At 36.6% G+C, this 20,190-nt stretch overlaps 1 protein-coding gene across 2 annotated transcripts in view; it reads left to right on the forward strand.

Annotated features, from left to right (window-relative positions):
* Positions 1–6,339: 6,339 nt before the first annotated feature.
* The window catches only part of LOC103019583 (multidrug resistance-associated protein 1-like), an 83,457-nt gene continuing 69,606 nt past the window's right edge, over positions 6,340–20,190 (forward strand). For both annotated transcript variants that reach the window (XM_007164113.2, XM_007164114.2), the window contains exons 1-4: positions 6,340–6,533; positions 11,601–11,662; positions 18,278–18,425; positions 19,153–19,295. In XM_007164113.2, the coding sequence (XP_007164175.1) occupies positions 6,462–6,533; positions 11,601–11,662; positions 18,278–18,425; positions 19,153–19,295 (425 nt within the window). In that variant the 5' untranslated portion in view covers positions 6,340–6,461. The remainder of the gene's footprint in view (positions 6,534–11,600; positions 11,663–18,277; positions 18,426–19,152; positions 19,296–20,190) is intronic.

Raw genomic sequence — 20,190 nt, forward strand, 5'->3', positions numbered from 1 at the left:
ACTTCCATAGTCTGAAGAATCTAAAGCTTTTCTGATTTCTCTCTGTTCATGAATATGCCATTTTTACAGCCTAATTAATAAAACTTTCTTCTATAGCTCATCCTTGTCCCATAAATTCATCTTGTTAATGTTAATGTGAAGATAATGATTACATTCTTGTGTCATAACCACCACCTTTTCTTTAACAGATAAAGATTGATAGTGATTCTAAGTAGGAGAATGTCGGCCCAGGAGGGGATAGGGAAAGAGGCAGAAATTGTACACAACCTGTTGTGACTTCTTTTTCAAGCTTTCAAATACACACAATTTTTTTTTTATTGGAGTATAATTGTTTTACAATGTTGTGTTAGTTTCTGCTGTACAATGAAGTGAATCGGCTATATGTATACATATATCCCCTCCCTCTTGGACCTCCCTCCCACGCCCCCCATCTCACCGATCTAGGTCATCACAGAACACCGAGCTGAGCTCCCTGTGCTATACAGCAGGTTCCCACTAGCTAGCTATTTTATACATGGTAGTGTATTTATGTCAAACCTAATCTCCCAATTCACCATCCCCCCACCGCCCGTGTCCACAAGTCCGTTTTCTGCATCTGCGTTTCTATTGTTTCTACGTCTAGGTACTTAAACGATATTAACCTTATTTTGAAATGATACTTTTTTAACAAACAAAACCAACAAACAAAAAAACTACCAATGAAACTATGAAACAATGTCCTCCTAACTATTAGATGTGTTATTTTATACTTCTTTAGAGAGCTTCTTTAGACTTTAGACAGTGGTTTTATTGTATCACTGTTGTGCCTACATAAAAAAGATAAATAGAAGCAAACCAAGTCAATTGATATGTTTCTAAAACATCTTCACACTCAAATCCAACTTTAATAAATCTTTCTTTGGATCAGGGTTGTTTGGTCCTCTGTGTCTGCACTATATCGTCCACTGTGCCATCAAGAACCATAGTGAGGTGGATATTCTGAAAAGTGCCCCACAGTTGTCCCAGCTTTTCTCCAAACTGTTGACATCTGTTTTGCAAGTTTTCATGTCAAGGTTTCCTTGAATATTACCAAATACCACATTCCTTGTTCCTCTTTCTCCTCAGGTGTTCGCTGAAAGACCCTTTTTCAGGGAGTCTTTTGCTGATTACCATACAACAACATTGTATGCAACAACACCACCCATATTCCTTTTCCTCTTCCCCTCATTTTTCTTCCCAGTAGCATTTATTCCCATCTGACATCAAAACATTTCCTCATTTATCTATTTATTGTCTTCCCCCAAACACACTAGACTGTAAGTGTTATGAGACAGGATTTTACTTCCCCACCCTTTTTTTTACCGAGCACCTAGCACAGTGCCTATCCCATAATAGATACTCAATGAATAACTGATGAATGACTCCATGACTATTCACCTGAACTATGGGAAATTCAGAAAAGTATTCCTAATTCACAGGCATCGCCCTGCCTTTGAAAGACAGGGTTTACACAGTGAGAAAATGTATTTCTCCTCGAACCCTCCTCTATGGTAACAACCCCACCCCGTTTGACACCATCCTCCCTAGCTGTGTTAATATGAATGTGCATACAAACCACCACAGCTCTTGAGTTTTGAGTGCACTGTTTCCCTTCCTTCTGACTACCTTGATGGTAAAACTGCTTCCGGTCAACTCTTGGCTTATCAGCCATATGACTCTTTACAAGTTATTTGTTTTCTCAAAAATGCATGGGTTTGGTTTTGTAGACTTCATTAGATATTGAATGTAAATATCTTAGTATATACTTGACACGTAATAAATGCACTATAAATATTAGCTATTATTAAGTTTTTAAAGTCCTCCCGGGCTCTGTTCTAGCATCCTACATGAGTTTGAGCAAAAATATTCAAATCTATTTGAAATGCGTTATGTACAGAATGTCCGGAAAGAATCCCATACAGATATGTGGGATAAGGCTCAATAAATGTTCATTTAAATACAGTAAATGTGGACTGTATCCCATATTTACCTCCTTAGAAATCAAATAATGCTTCAGATGATGATGGGGAAGGAAGGTGGAGAAATAGAGAATACAGTCCTGCTGCAGGTATAGCAACACCTAGTCATGGGAAGATTATATTTTTCAAGTAACTTACATCATAAAATGTATGAAAAAACAAACACAAAGAAGAACTCAGGCTTCCGTCGTCCATAGTATTCCTTTACCTGAAATAGTTTTTGCCTCCAGCTATTTTCATGGCTCCCTACAGTGTATTCATCATGTCATAACCTGTGAGCCTTCACCAAACTAGTCTGGAGGGAGGTGCCTGTCTTGGTTGATTATTCTCTAATATTGCATCCTGTTCATTTTCTTCATTGCACTGTACATTTTGTAGTTATTTATTTATTTTTGGTGTTATTTATTTATTTATTATTTATTTATTTATTTATTACTTTATTGTTAATTTTATTGTTATTTTATTGTTTACTTATTTTATTATTATTTAGTTATTTAGTTATTTATTTTTATTTTTTCTTGGTCTCTCCCACTAGTGCATAATTTAACGAGGACCGGAATGATTCATTACATTTCTAGCACCTTCCAGAATGCCTAGCATACAGAGGTGCTAAATTAATGCTTGTTAAATATATTAATTAAGTAAAGAACAGCATTCAGCAAAATGCAGTGGAGATCCGAAGAAATTTTTTGGGAAATATTTGGAAATTCCTTTTTTTGCCAAGTCATGTGGATACAACTTTAGGATCACAACAAAAATAATCACAAATAAACCGTGTTACCCTTTGTTAGTGTAAAAATGAGCAGGCTTTGCATCTTCTCTCTTATGTTTGCATATCAGTAGCTACTTGAGGCAAAATGAAAGGGTATCAGATAGGTAAAGGGGAAAAAAGAAACACAAAGAATCCTGGATTCAAGGAAATCTGATGTTTTTCCCCAGTTTTCCTTATGACTGTAATGTTGGGAAAGTCATCAAACTTTCTCCTGACTTGGTCACCTCCTCTGTGATGTGGTGGATTTGGAATATATCCTGAGAACCCTGTAATCTTTGTTTTTAATTTTTAGCATTTACGAAAACATGTAATGGGTGTATTATTGTTATCTTTAAATAATTAATAAATATTTTTGCACTTAAAATTTTAATTTCTAACATAGCAGATATCAATAGAGCTGCTCCACACACAAAAAAGTTACTTGGGTAGTCAATAATTTTCAAGAATGTAAAGAAGTCCTGAGTCCAAAAATTGAGAACCCTTGATCGAAGAAAAATGTAATATCAATCTTGAAGAGAGTCCTTACAGCACTAACCATGAGGGCAAACAGTTGGAGTTAGCCTACATATTGTTCACTAGGTGACTAGCTAAGTAATAATCATCATAATAATTTATGCAATATTTACCATGTGCCCTTGCTGTTCTAAATGCTTTACTTATTACATGAATAAATCACATAGTGCTTACAACAAACCTATGAGGAAGGCAGTACTATTCCATTTTATAAATGGGAAAGTGAGCCCTGAGGTGTTAATGATTTGCTGGTAAATGGTGGTGTCAGACTTGCATCTGCAGTCTTACCTTGGAGCCTGTGTGCTCAATCACATTCTGAGTTCCTGGAAATTGCAGTATTTGTATAGAACAAAACGTCACGCAGCAGTCAGGAACAATGTGTGTGTAGCCTCACATGGGTAGATGCTCTACAAATAACGTCAAGTGAAAAAATATGCGGGGAGGGAGGGAGGTGTATTGCAATAACTTTATAGGAAAATACCATTTGCATATATATTTGAAACAGGTGAAACAGCACCATAGAGTTTTTAAATATAAAGAAGTGTCTCAATAAATGTGTAGAAGTTGAATTTAAAAGATACTTATGTGTTACTCCAGATAAATTGACTTATGGTGGGGAAAATGGATAGGAAGGTGGGGAAATATAAATAAAACAAAACAAAATAAAAATGGTCCTTAACAAAATGATGATAGTATGCCAAGAACCGAAGAGCTGTGAATTCAATTTTAATACCAAGGTTAACAAGAACAAAGAAAATAACATCTATTCCATCCCTCACCTCCCATGAAGATATAACCTGCAATCACCTTGAAGAAAAGAATTGTCCCCTTTCTGCCACGGTGACAACCATATGCCCAGATAACTATAGGAAACAGGCAGTTCTTTCTTTCAGTTTTACTTTTAATCAGTCTCAGGGATTCTGACCCTGATCTATGAGGCTCTCCTCAACAAGAAAGGGTGAGGTGCAGTGCCTGCAGAACGTGTAAAGTAGAGCAGAATCCCTGGAAAGTTAAGAACCCTACTAAGGACTCTTTCCAGCGACCTAAAAAATTGAATATTGTGACATAAAATACGTTCCACTCCTTACTTGTCTATGATTTTTTTTTTTTTTTTGCTGCAAAAGGAAATATTTATTTCACAATTCAGCTAGCATAAGAATTCAGTGAATCAGAATGCTAATTTTGTGGTAAGGTTTGTTTATGCCAGGGTCATTTTATTTAATATTTTCTGTTCCTTAGACAAATCTGAATACTTCACTGAGTTTTCCTTAACTAAGCATTGAAGCAATAAAAACTGTAATTTCTTTCTTAAAAACAAACACCCCAAAACTCATGCCTTCCTTTTCGTTAGCATAGTCTTATCTTGTATCTTCTTCTGCAGAAGCTTGAGATTAAAATGTAATTTTGTGGGGCTCCCAGAGATGTTTCCCTCAATCCCTTTGGGTAGGGGTTCCAGCACTCCAGTTCCCCAACACACCTATAGGCCTTTCTAACTTCATCTATTCCATTACCTTAGGGATTCCTCTTTCCCCACCAAGCAAGGAGCTGGGTCTCTTTAAAGAGCTGAGTATTCATGAAAATCTGTCTGTTTCCAGTTGCTAGAACTGCCCTTTCCTGAGGGGATTAATTCCAACAGGAGGAAGGTAGACATATGTTGAGTTTGGAGCCTGAGCTATTTCTAGGCCTTTTCTTCTTCCTGGCTTCCCCCTCTGGTTCAGGTTCAAGTTTCTTCTTTCCTTCTAGCTGAAAAAAGCAGGAACTATCTCTATAACACCTTGCCTTTTCCACAAAGAATCCACAGAGTGAATAGTTTAAAAGTGCAGAGGGGGAAAGGGCCCCTCAGGCTGAGGCTGCTGAATAAAAGATGTCCCCAAATTGGTATGTGAATTTGTGAAAAGTTCTGGGAGACATGAAACAAAATTTCTAAGTCCTGAACTTCAACCTCAATTCTTCACAGACACATTTATTTTAAAGTGAAATCTACAACTTCCTCTTTGCATGGGGCCAGACAAATACCCTCTGAAGGGAGGAAGAAAGCCAAATAAATGTTCTAAATATTCCCCAGTACTTTAATTCCATGAGGTATCATTTGGTCTAGTCCTCATGTAGACATTTTTGGTACCTCAGTTTGACCCATTCTGTGGGCAGGCTAAAACTCCCAGTAAGTAACAACTTTTGAACGCCTTTCTCAAGGATGCTGGCTTTTTCTTTTCATATATACTCAATTCTTTCCATTTACCTCTAACATTAATTTCAAGAAGCAGACAGAATGTTCCTTGGTCCTGAAACATAATACAAACAAAATACCCATCCTTGTAAAATTATCACATGGCCTTATCCTCATTATACAGAATTCTTAAAATTACTCCCTCTTCTGTTATTTCACCTTCTTACTGAACTGAAACAAAGTATTTCATTAGACCATTAGACACATATCATGGAAAGTGATTTGTTGCATACACCAATACTTATTTATACAAGGTTCATGACCCATCAATATTTATTAAAAGTCAAAATGCTATTCTTAATTTTCATATCCCCCTTTATAAGTCATGTATTTCAGTTAGTTCTTTGCTAATCCTATGCTACGAAGTTTTCCCATTTATTACATAGCTTTATGATTAATTTGAAAAGTAAAATTTAGATTCCCTATACAGTTATTGTTTTGTAATACTAAGGGAAGCATTTCATTAGTTTCTAAGTTTAAAGCCCTTGCAGTTTAGTTCACTCTGTAAAATTCTACTGACACCTATTGTCCTTAACAGTTTTCTGTAGGGGACAGCTGTTAACACTGTTTGCAAACACCTAAATGTCATCCCAAGGAAGAAAGAGCTTTCTGCTCTTATAAAGGGACACATTTTCTAACAGAGCAACCCTGGAAATTGAGGAGTGAGAATTACCGAGTCAAGTGCAAATTCCCCCAAAGGCAGAGGAGATCTTTGGCCTCTGCAGAAGGTCCCACTTCTTCCCACTCCGCCCCTCCCTTTCCTCCCTCCGTTCCCCGCCGCCGCCCAGGGCGCTCGCAGGAAGGGCTGGTGGAGGGCAGGGCGACAGCTGACTCCCGGGCCGAGTGCTCGCGTCCTTCCACCTTCCAGGCGCCGAACTGACCATCCCCAGCCAAGAGAGGTGACAGCCGCGGACCTCCATCCTCTTCCCGTCGCCGGGAGCCCGCGCGGAACATGTTTTCCAGCTTGGGGAGGTGGAGGGCCAGCGGCTCCTACCAGCGGCTCCCCCGGGGCCCCGAGGCGCAGGTAAAGCTTCTCGGTGGAGGTGCGGGAGGCGGGACGTTTTCTGGCCCATCTGGCGGCGAGGGGAAGCGGGGAGAGCTGATTGTCCAGACCCTGAAACGTGAACTGGTGTCTTAGATCCCTGTTTTTGTCGTAAATACACAGGGACAGCACAGACTCAGACAGACGCGCACGCACACACACAGACACACACACAGTCGGGAGAGCTGAGATCAGACCCCAGGGTGGTGTGAAACTTCAGCCAGCGCGATCTCAGTCAAGGTGGCTGCTGGAGGAGAGAAAGCAGCATCTTTGAAGGTCTAAGTGACTCCCCTGTTTGCAAACAGAAACAAACATTTGAGAAAGGAATGAATGGACCTGACTTCGGCTGAAGGAGTAGAGGTTGGGATGGGACCAGTGATAGAGCCCATTAAAACCACAGGAGAGATCTGGGATAAGTAAACTCTGTGTGTCAGCTGACATGGTATTAGGACACTGAGGCCTGGGGCAAATCCAAAAACTGCAGACATTTGACTGTGCCTTGCTACCCTCCCCCCTGGCCCCCGTAGCATGTGCTCCTTCCACAATAGAAGTCATGTGCTAAGGCAGTAGTACAGGGAAATGAACCCTGCAGCTGTGTATCAGGAGCAATTTCCCTAATAAAACTTCTCTTTGTTTTACTTTTCATCACTACACAAGACTGGATCTTAGAACTAGCCCTTAACACATGTAGTTCTGTAGTACTAAAAAGGAAAAAAAAAAAAAAAGATTTCGGATTCAGATTTCAGAGGACCTTGTTTTAATCCTGGCTTTTGTTAGTAACTCCAAGTGTCAAATGAATATGACAGCTATTCTTCTGATTACATATGAAACTATAAATTTCTTTAAAAGTAAAGCAAATTATATTTAAATCTATAAAATATAGGTATTGAATAAGTCCCTTAAAAATGTGCAAGAGCTCCACCAGGACAATATACCTTTTTTTATTTTAGACATGGCAGGCTTAATCAGGCAAACTGGTTTAACATCATTAGTCTAACCACGGAGGTGGCCAAAGGCAGTGAATTACAAATAGGTGGGGTGGGAAATTTTAAAACTCAAACAATTCCCTCACCCCAAATGCTAGTGGATTCTTCCTCTAAGATTCCAACAATGTTTATTTCCTTGACTATTACTCAACCTCAGTAGCTTTATGGACCAAGAATCCATTTAGGCGAGATTGAAAATACCCATTTTCTATTTGTTACTTCTATGATGCCACGTTAAAAAAAAAAAATTGATGGCTTCAAAGCATGTTGAAAACCTTGTATGATTACATTTCATTGCTGAGACTTTATATTTTTGACATAATAGATCTCAGATAAAAATTCCAACCTGACCTATAAGCCAAGAACTTGACCTTCTGATTGAATTTCTAGGGCTGGCATAGTGACCCATGAATAGAAAACCTCTAAAAATTTTTACTGGCAGTGATTAACAGTCATTCATTCATATATTCATTCATCTAAAACATGTTATGAGCTGGGCCCTGGAAGTACAAAGGTAGATCAAACATAGTTTCTGTCCTGCAGAGAAACTAAAAGTCTAGCAGGAGAGAAGCACCTGTAGGCAAATGATTGGATAGTCAGGTAAGAGTGAGGGTAAATTCAGAGAGGGCAGATCTGAAGAGCCTTTAAACTATGGTAACACAGAACAAGAATCTGAGCATTGGAGGTTGGGATGAAGGAGAGGAATCACCAAAGGCAATACATCCTACAGAGGATTGAAGCACAAGTAAGATGTAGCCAGGAGACGTGAAGTACAAGGAAGTGGACAAGAAAAAAGGTGTTTCTAAGCAGTAGCAAACAGCAACAGTGTGTAGCAGGTAGAGCTGGAAAATACAATGAATTTACTGGATCCAATCCAGTGTCTTATACTTCTCAGTTGGAGGACTTTGGGCAAGTTTTTTTTAAACTCTAGGTCTTAGTTTCCTCTTCTATAAAATGGGGATGACAAAAATAGTCCCACCACAAAGACATGTTATATTTAATAACGTACTTAGTACAGAATCTGGCACAGAATAAGTGATTAAGAAACATAAGTTCTTTTTGCTTTCTAGATGTTTTCCCTTCTTCGTGAGCCTGTATAGACACTTTCCCATAACTTCCTTCGTGATTCCCAGGACCCTCCTTTAATACCCACAAGGAAAGCACCTGAAGTTAGGGGTTATGAGGTATTGTTAACTGTAGCAATCACACCACATCCTCAGGAGGCCGCATCTGAAGGTTGAACCCAAAGAAGATTGAGAGCAACACATTTCACTAAATCCTGGACCCAAGCTATGAGGTGGGCTAAACTTTCTGCTCCTCCATCATAACTCAGAAATAACAGGACCACCATTCAAATGAAAATTGCCCATAAGTCATTAATATTAAGGTGTGTTTATGGGATGCCTACTATATGCCCAGTGGTAGATAAGTACAAAGATGATAAAACAGCTTAGAAAACAAAGGCCTGTAGTGGGCCTGGGGAGATGAAAAAAATGAGAAATCATTTGGTGTCAGTTACATCTGCAGAGGAAGTGCTGTCAGAGTGAGAATAGGTGAGTTAGAAGGATTGCAAAATGGCCTGTGGAGAAGATGGGAGTGAATTAGAACATTGGAAGATACTGTCAGAATTGTCATATCCTGGTTTTTAACATAGATGTTGCTTTGCAGCAATATATCCATAAGAAACTCAGTGAGACCCATGTTATGAATTCAGTAATTATTTATTGAGAAGTCATTTATACATTCTTGGTGCTTGGTAAGGCTTAATTACATTTACCAGATATTTTACCTGCCTGCCATTTCTTCTGGGAGGTAAATATGCTTGGAATTGACTGTAATAAATTCAGTATAAGATGCCTGGCCCACATTTAAGGAGGCTGTTTACCAGAGGACTCAAAGAGCCTCGTATAAGATGCTTTCACATGCAAAATGGGCCTAGAGCAAATATTAAATCAAATACCCAGTTCTTGACCTGCTAAAGTAACCTTGTCTAGTAGCTTTGCAAGACTTTGGCCCTGAAAACAACAACCTTTTTTATTTAGCTAATGATTCTCTGGACCAGCTACATGGTGTCCTGGTTTGGGTTAGCTTGGCTGAGCTCTGCTGAGCTCTCTCAGGCATGTGCTATCAGCTGGAGAGTTGGCTGGTGGCTGGATTATGTAGGACCAATTTCCTCATATGTCTGGCAGTTTTCAAGCTGTTGGCCAGGATGACCAGATGAGAACCTTGGTTCTCCTCCATGTGGTCTCTCATCCTCCAGGAGGTTAGCTGGGTCTCAGTCATGTGGTTCACTCAGGGTTCCAAGCATAGCAAGCCTCTTGAAGCTTAGAGTTGGAGTTCTCTTAATGTCACTCCTGTTGCATTCTCATAATCAAAACAAGAAGCAGTGCCAGCCCAGATTCAAGGAGTGGGAAATAGAGTCTGTCTCTTGATGGGAAAAGCTGCAAAGAATTTGTAGCTGTTTGTAATCAGCCACAGAAATATATGTATTTTGGATGAGAATACAATCTTCACACTGGTGGCCAGTTATCAAATTGGCAACTCCCTGTTAAATAAAATGTGACTTCCAGGTTAATCAGAGAGTTTTCAGAACATTTTCCCCACTGATATATGCATTGATACTTATTTTCCAAATAATATGTTTGGTAACAAGAGTTATGACAGTTCTATAGTTCACATGTTTGAGTGGTTACTTGGGGTCACCATGTGATAAATGTTTTACGTTTGTCACAGCATTTACTTCTTGAAATAATCATATAAGGATAGATACCAATTTGCTAAATTACAGTTTACCCTTGAACAGCACAGAGGTTAAGGGCGCCGAGCCTCATCGAAGTCGAAAATTCACATGTAACTTATAGTCGGCTTTCCATGTATGCTGTTCCTCCACATCCAAAATTCCTCATCCACAGATTCAAACAACCCCTGATTGTGTAGTACTTACTATTGAAAGCAATCCAAATGTTCAAATCCATGCAGTTCAAACTCATGTTGTTCAAGGGTCAACTCTATGTGTGTGTTTGTGTGTGTGTACATACACACACACATATACATTTCTTCAAAGATTTAGAGTATACCGTTTGGTATAACTAAGAGAACAGATTTGGAGTGAGTATTACGTTTTCTCCTCTATAGTCGGGACATTTTGCTGTATAAGATGAAACATTGTTTCACTCATTACTTCTAGAATCAGAATTTTTAAAAATGTGGTAAACACTTTTTGAGTATGAAATCAGAACTGGATTAGAGAGGATCAATGCAAAAATTGTTAAATATGGGACAATTTCTAAGAATGAAATTTAATATTGTGAGTAGTTTAACTTTTTAAAAGGCACAGATTGATGCTGACCTTAAAAATGTAAAATTGTGACTTTTGAGAACTTCCCTTTTAAACCCCTCCTCTTTTGGTTGAACTCACCAGGTCAATCGGAAGAATTTTATGGAAATATTATAACCTCCCCAAATAATATGCAATAGTGATAAATATATAATTGTGTGTATATTTATACATTTTTACAAATTATGTAATTAAACACACAGAAGTTAGTAAACCAAATGCCTGTTATAGTCTATTATTTTTCTATTTTTCAGAAGAAAGCCAAAACTGTTTTTAATTTAGCAATTAAAATGTTTTAAATTTAGCTTATACATATATGTAAGCGAAATTATGTGTGTATATATGTATTCATATACATAAGCATATGCATACATATATACACAGTCATATAAATTCAAGGAGCTATGTATATATATGTGTGTGTGTATATATAGAGAGAGAGAAAGAGAGAGGAAGTAATGGGAATTTTAGAAATAATTTTCCTATTCTACATGGTTTCTTGCTATGTAAGCAGTTGTAATTTTGGGAGAAATCTTAAAATTCTTCTAGTGCAACCACTGTCCAAGAATATCTTAATTGTATTCCTTAAAGATTATAATATCAATGTAGCTGAAACATAAATGATTTCATGTCTACTCTTCCACTTGCTGACAAAGATATTTCAAATGTAAAATAAAGACATTTTCTTCATACAATAGTTGTTTTATATATATTCTTTTTTTTTAGAAATGCAGTCCAGAGAAAAGTGCTTCATTCTTCAGTAAGATGACCTATTCCTGGTTTAGCAGGTAGGAATTTTACTAATTTATCTGTAGTATAACACACTGAGGAAGATTCCAAGAGAAATGACACCTACATGTTATTCCTTTAATCTAAGCATGAATATTTTTACAAAATAACTTTGTATAGGTTTTCTTCTCATATTATCTATTACAAAAAAATCACATATAGTAACATACTAAATAGTTCCACAGATAAGACTACTAATACTCCTGTAATAAGGCTGCCCCTTTATAGGATTTGTACCCCTGTTAGCACTAGGGAAGGGCAAAAAAAAAAAAAAAAAAAATATATATATATATATAATATATATCCATCAAATATATTACCCACTTTATACATTTTATTTCATTTAATTCTCCCCTATGTCCTATGAGATAGGCTTTAACAGATGAGAAAATCTGAGGCTCAGGAAGAGGAAGTAACTTGTCCATTGATACCCATGTAGGAGCACACTGACCTGATGTTAGAAGTCAGTTTTTTTGAGTTCATGTTTCACGTTTTTGTTTGTTTGTTCGTTTCATTATTCTACTCTTTCCTGGAAATGCTCTCATATACACTTATGTATACTACTATTAAAACACACACACAATCATTTTTGTAAGACATATAATGTGATTCTTCTCATAGAGTAATTCATCTATAATGTGTGATGAAGGCTTTAACACAAGAATTACATCATATTAAATGAGAAGAGTTGATTTTTTTCTAATTTTATAAATTCAGAAGCTTTCTTTAGAAATGTATTTATTTTCCCAACAGAAATTTTATGATAATATGAAACTAAGTTTATCATCTTAATGCTCCTTGATCTTTAGTTGGTAGAAACAAAATTGCCCAATTTGATCTACAAATATGTTCTCAAGAGTAGCCGAATGGTGTAAAAAAAAAGGAAAGTTTGGTTGTATACTAGATGCCCTACATTATGCTAACCTTTAAAAATGCAGACATAAATGACCTAGATCCTGTCTTCCAGGAATTCATAGTAGAATTAGAAAGATTAAGAAGTACACTATCAATTACCCAAAAAGGCAAAAGGCAGTATAAACATGATGGAGAAACAATTTTCAGGAGTGTCATCTAACCAAGTTTGCACAGTTTGGGAATGTTTCACAAGTGATTAATGGTTTAACCCAACATTTAAAAGGTGTAGGGGTGAGCCACGTGGCATTCCAAGTTGAGCAAATACCATATGCAAACCACAGAGGCAGAGGAGAACTGACCCTTCCACATTGCAGAGTGTTGGTGTGGCAAGCGATCAAGCTGCAAGGACAGGTCAGAAAGAGTTCTCTAGGACATCCTGAAGATAGTGAGAAGCCAGGGAAGGATTTTAAATAGAGAGTGACATACCATTTGCACTTCAGAAAAATCACCTTTGCAATTCTGTGGATATGATATGTAGGAGATGAAAATGGAGACAGAGAGAGAGGTTAAAAGGCTCTTTGGGTATCCTGGTAAATTTATGGTTACCATCTGAACTGTGGTAATGATAAAGATGATGAAGAGGAAGGAACAGATTCAAGAGCTATTTAAGAGAGAGAGTTGGTTGGTTGAGGAAATTGAGGAACTGGGAAAAGTGTTGAATAAATCTCAATTTCTGGCTCAGATAACTGAGAGGATTAGGTGTTGTTAAAAATTTTGTGACTTCGGTTTGGGGAAGTTTCAATTTCCGGTGCCTGACTCATTCCCATAAAAAATATCTATGGAAAAGTAGCTCTCAGACCTATGGATGTGGATTTGAGGGTCACTGACCGTAGATCAGTAGTTGAAGCCATGAGCCTGATTGAGATCATCCAGAAGGAGAGCCTATTGAATAGGATGAACAAACAGTGCATTTAGTATTTAAACAATGAGAGGAGGGGGAGTCTACAAAGGAAGCTAAGTACTCAGAATATGAGAGACAAACCAAAGAAAACATGTGATTGCAAGCTAGGGAAACTGTCAAAAAAGGAGAAATACGAAGTGACCAATAGGGCTAAATACTGAAAAGGGGTAAATTGAAATAAGAGCTGAGTATATTCTCCATTGTAAAGATGATTGGTGATTTTTATGAAAGCTGTTGAAGTAGAAAACTGATATACTTGATGAGCAAATAATTGGGCAGAAGAGGTTGAATTATGATAAGAATTCCAAGTTATACAAATCTAGGAATCACTTAAAGAGGATGACAAAAATTTTACGCCAATATGCTACATTGTTACGCACTAGAAAAAAATAAAGGTTAAATAGAAATGTAAATGTAAATGTGGGCTATTTACAGTTAACGATTTTGATTTTTCAAATTTGTGTATGTGTAGATATGTTTTCCAAACCTGAGTTCTGTCTCATCCATGAATTGAGAGAAAGAGTGATGTCTACACTGGCTTTAAAAATTTCAGACTCTCATTGTTTTGGTGGGGGGAGCACAGATATTTCTTTCCATTTTAGTTTCATGCTTTGCCTTTTAAAAAAATCACTGACATTGCCCTTGTCAGATTCCATACACAATTTTGTATCCTGCTTTTCAAATATACCATTATAATAAGTTTTTTCTTTCTTTTTTAAATTAATTTTTATTAGAGTATAGTTGCTTTGCAATGTTGTGTTAGTTTCTAATGTATAGCAAAGTGAATCAGCTATACATTTATATAGATCCCCTCTTTTTTGGATTTCCTTCCCATTTAGGTCACCACAGAGCACTGAGTAGAGTTCCCTGTGCTATACAGTTGGCTCTCATTAGTTACCTATTTTATACATAGTTATCAGAGTGTCATTTTTAAGTCACAGACTATCACAGAATGTAAATGATGCAAATAATTTTAAGTAAATGTACTTTAAAACTTTTATTATCAAGTTATAAAAACTATATGCATTTATATTAAATATTACAAACACCATTTTAGGAGGCCTAAAGGAAGAAGCTGAAATTAAATGTAATAAGCAAGATAAAACATAGCAAATTTTAAAATATGGCAACCCAATAGCTTGAAGTCCATATCTTAGATCAAATAGGCAATAAGCTATAATTTTTGAATATCGCATTTATTTTCTGTTTAAATTTAACATCTCAGCACTAGATAGGAGATATTTTCATGGCATGCCATTATCTGAAACTATCATTGGCGTTAATCTAATGTGGTTTCTTATCTGGTGATCAAACAATTGCAGCTGAAACATAGCTATTGTTTAAGAGAATGTCTCTTTGAAGACAGTGGTTAATTGTGTTCTCAGATCTGTTCTTTGAGTTACAGAATGAAGTCAGAAATTATTTCCTAGGCCAAATTCAAGCTCCCATAATTATATGAATAATTCAATTAAAATGTACTCAGATGATACAAACAATTAGCCAATTATATGCTTATGAGCCTTAATCTCTAAGGCAGTAGCTGTCTAGATCATGTTGATGATCAAGTAATTATGAAGGCTTTATTAGCAAATATAATCTGTCATCAGTGTATAATAATCACGGTCATAGAATAATCCCCTTGACATACATGGAAAAATCTAGTTAAAGTTCTTATAGGTCACAGTTGAATTATTATTTTAACCAGGGATACACTATTCAATCTGTCCTACCTTTTGCTCACATATTGATAAAACTTGTACATTTCCTAACTTTGTCCTATCCTACGATTTTTGTACAGACTGTCTTGCCTTTTCCCATTACACAATCACCCCTTTCCAGAAATGTTTAAAAACGTAATTAGCAATAATGAAAATAATGAAAATGATGCTACTGTATATCTATACTTTCCAAGTATTCAATTATTACTCATCTACAAAATTTACTTTTCATCTCATCCTCCTACCCAACTGCCACTGGTTTACTACCTTTAACATCAGCTGGATGAGATACTTATGCACCCTTGTTAATGTTAAATACACTCAAAATTCTCTCTAATGTAACAAAATTGAATGCAGAGTAGAAATATTACACTTAATGACACTGTCTGCCTTTAGTTAAGTTAGCACTGGTGTATATCACATTTAAAAACCTGTGGCCGATAGTGAGAGGGCCGCGCACCGCGATGAAGAGTGGCCCCCGCTTGCCGCTACTGGAGAAAGCCCTCGCACAGAAACCAAGACCCAACACAGCCATAAATAAATAAATAAATAAATACATAAAAATTAAAAAAAAAAAAACAAACCTGTGGCCAGTCCCTAGAGTTCCTGCTGTTTAGCCACCTGTAAAAATGGGAAATTAATATTGCTCTGCATGCTTTAGAGTGTTGTGAGTGTCAAAGTAGTTTAAGTGAATGTCCTTTGAAAAGAAATATCAATCTAAAAAACACAAGATGCATGTATGTACCTTTATTATTGCTTTAGGACTAAAGTCCACAAGTTTGTGGGACCTGGTGCATGCTACATTTCACTCATTGGGAGGGTCAACTACTGGTCCTAGTTGCTTCCCCAAAGCTGCTTTCAATTGATTTAAAGAAACACCACTTCCTCTTTTCCTAGGTGCTTATGTGTAAAAGTTAGACCAGAAGAGAGCAAAAGAGGTGGAAGAAGCACACACCTGGCAAAAGGGAAGTCACAGCCGAGCCCAAATACACCACAATCAATTCAGCTTAAGTGTCACTTTTAGATGCTGCATTATTTGGAGACTCAGCATGAAAGCCAGGGGTCACTTATCCCCGTGAACCAAAACCGCTGAGTTTTGCACAGTTCTAACTCAAAATGCTGAGGCAGTAAATGTTATTAAAAATGCTTTTGTGAAAATCAATGCAATCTTATTTTGAAAATGAATATTTATTTTGTGGAACAGAATAGAAGGACTTAATATGACATAAAAGTAGTTTATTGCTTAATATGTTTTTAAAAGTGCACTGAAGGAAATTGTCCAGCATATTGAGCCAACAGAAACATGATTATGGAAGGTCCTTTCTTAGTACATTTAAGCCTTTTTGTTAAATATGAATTGTAATATGATATTAGATAGTGTAATAAAAGTAAAATTGAATCCAGTGGAGACTGGTTACCACAGGGTTTAAATCCATCTGAGGGTCAATCAATTCAGATTGTTCAGTAACAATGACAATGAAAGCAGTTCCAATTTGGAGTAGTGTAATACTTTGTTATGGTCTCTTGGACTAATATACTTTGTAATGGAAAAAACTGAAGCTATAGAGTCAGAAGGCCTGGGTTTAAATGGTAGTTTAATTTCTTATTGAACGAGTCATGTCATCAAGCTCAAAACTGAGTATATCTGAACTGTATTACTTAGCAGTGTGTTTGGCTTCAGGTAACAGAATAGCCAAATAATAATAGCTTAAATAGATATGTATATATTTTCTTATGTTGTTGGGTAGTTCACCAGCAGGGAATAGGCTGGTGAACTACCTCAGCAATGTTATCAAGGACCCAGGCTTTTTCTATCTTTCCACCCTCCATTTCTAGTATTTGGCTTTCCACCCATGGTGGCAAAGATGGCTTCTGCATCTCAGACCATTATGTCTTCAGTACAGGGAGGAAGGAGGAAGGTGCAGGAAAAGGAAGGCAGCATTTTCTCCTTTTGAAGTTTTGTGTCTTTTTTTTTTTTTTTTTTGGCTGCGCGGCCCGGCTTGCGGGATCTCAGTTCCCCCACCAGGGATTGAACCCGGGTCACAGCAGTGAGAGCGTGGACTCCTAACCACTAGGCCACCAGGGAACTCCCTGTTTTGTGTCTTCTTTTGAAAAAGAAAGTCCTCCTCAGGAGACTTTTGTTTAGATTTCCTTAGCCATAACTGAGTTATATTATTTAATGCTAAGCAAAAAAGTAATGAGATTACCAGGACTGATTTAGACCAATCATAGATCAAAGCTCTGTGGCTGGAATAAGGACTTACTCTGAGTTCAAGAGATTTTCAAATGAATAAATATCAAATTCCAGTTAGTAGGAAGAGATGAGGCAGAAGGGATGGGTGTAAGGTAAATATAAATCATTGTCTGCCACAATAACTTTTGTGGTATAACTAGACCATGCACCTTTGTTTGCCTGGGAAAATCTCAGTTTAGACCCATTGTTTTTGCATAATTACTCACCATGTACTCTGGGGAAAGCTTTTTGAATGGAGGAACGTGGAAGTACTAAGAGGCTGGCAGTATCTTGCCGTACTTCTTAAGGCATCAGCTCCAAAATGGCTCTGTGACATTGACTCATATGCTATGGATCAAAGTAAGTCACATGGCCAAGGCCTAAGTTTGTGGGGCAGATACAGGTACTCCACCTGGACATTCTGTAAAGTCAAGTGTCAAAGGGTATATATAGTCCCAGCAGAGGATGGATCCATTTCTCTTCTGATACAAGCCTAAAAAGCAAATATGGGTTTTGGCGTGAATACCTTACTGTGAAAGTTAGCTATTTAAATTTCGGTAAGGGAGGTAGGGTAGGTGGGTGTCTCCAGTATGAGATGAGTAAATGAAGTTAGTGTCTCACTGAATAACTGGATATCTAAGCAGCCCTGTTAAAAGCTACAAAGGATTATTATACATTATTGAACTCCAGGATAGAGTTGTGTGAGTTTTCAAACACACTCTCTAATCATTCCAACCTGATCAATAAAATAATTTATAAATCAAGAAGTCAAGCAAATGTGTGCAAAATTAGCTTTAACTTCATTGTTGGTTTTGCTGAATTGTTTACCTTGCTCTTTCATTTTTAGAATAATTATTTTAGGCTATAAAAAACCTTTGGAAAGAGAGGATCTTTTCGAACTAAATGAAAGTGATTCCTCCTATATTGTGTGTCCCATCTTTGAAAAACAATGGAGGAAGGAAGTTTTAAAGAATCAAGAGAGGCAAAAAGTAAAGGTAATTAATTATTAAATTCTTAGTACTTAATTAAAAAACTAATAAAGCTTGTTCCAAATATGAGGTATCAATATAGAAAATCCCTTAAATATGTGAAATAACAAGCCATTTCTATAAGTATAATTGGTTGTTATTGCAGCTAATTTCTGTCATCAAATTATTAAGCATCTCTTCCCTTCAAAGCTCAGGAGCAAATGTGTTGATATGTATATAATTTTTGGCATCTCACCAATATCTTTCCTCATCCATCATGGCAAAGATGGTCTGCATATCTCAGAGAATCATGTCTATTGGTCAAAGTAAGTCATATAGTGGCCAAGGCCAAAGCTTGTGGGGCAGGGATAGGTTCTCCACATGTAGCATGATACACACGCACACACACACACACACACACACACACACACATATGAATATATAGTCTTTAGACTTCTCAAAAAGAAAATATAATTTGAAGATAAAAACTGTATTAAACAGTTTCAAAACTCACAAAAGTGATAAAATAAAATATTTTTCCACTTATGCCACATGGTATAAATAATACCATGTGGTTTGGAGACCTACCATACCAATGATATGGGCCATATTTTCAAGTTTAGCTGAATTTATTCTTTTTTTGTTGCTTTACTATCCTTGGAGTACAATACTAATTTTATGGTTAGTTTATATATATTTTATGTATTAGTTCTGTACCCTTTTCACATTGTTTTTATTTTCTTTAATTATGTAGTCATCTTTTCATAAAGAGGCACATACCAGGAAACCGTCTCTACTCCGTGCATTGTGGAACACCTTTAAGTTTGTCCTGATTCAAGTTGCTTTATTCAAAGTGTTTGCTGATGTTTTGTCCTTCACTAGCCCACTCATAATGAAGTAAGTTGAAGCCTTGTTTTTTCTTCTTCCCACAGGAAAATGATAAGCAAATCATTCACTAAAAAAGAGTGAGATAGGTCCCAATTACAAATTTTATTTAGAATACAGGCAGTCTATTATGTTTGCCTGTGATATGAATGTGAATTATGATACTATAGTGAGTAATTACTGAAACCTACCATGTACTAAGCACTGTTCTAAAATCTTTATATTAATTATCTTATTTAATCTTTACAACAATCCTATGATGTAGGAAGTAATATTGTACCCACTATCAAAATGCAGTAACAAAGAAATTCTAGTACTTTGCCTAAGACCATACAGCTAGAAAATGCCAGAGTTACAGTTCAAATCTAGGAAATCTGGCTTGAGTATATGTTTAGAAAATGAAAGGACACATACCTCTACTATTTTTCTTAGCTGTGGACGTTTGGGAATTGAAATTTATCAGCCAAGGTAATAATATATAAATATGCATAAGTATATATGTATATATTTATGTGTACACATAGAGAGAAAAAAATTAAAGAATTTCTATAATATTTCTATAGTATCTATATGCAAGGATTCACGGGCAGACATTAAAATTGAGTCCTTGACTATATGCTACCTTTTTCAAGGGGACATTTCCTTACCTCTGCCTGTCATATGAAGGAAACACAAGGAAACATTTTTTTATGAACTAATAATTATATTTTTTGTTTTGAATAAGTTTTCAAGTTGGAGTTTTTAAGAACAATTTAATTCATGAAAATAGAATTAATCCTGAGTTGCCTGGATCCCAAATAATATTCAGGCACATATTTATCCAATATTTATTAAGCACCTACTACATGCCAAACTGTTCTAAGTAGACCATGGGGACAGAGCAAAAAATCAAAAAGTCCCTGCTCCG

This window comes from Balaenoptera acutorostrata, chromosome 4, assembly GCF_949987535.1.
Source record: "Balaenoptera acutorostrata chromosome 4, mBalAcu1.1, whole genome shotgun sequence".
Lineage (NCBI taxonomy): Eukaryota > Metazoa > Chordata > Mammalia > Artiodactyla > Balaenopteridae > Balaenoptera > Balaenoptera acutorostrata.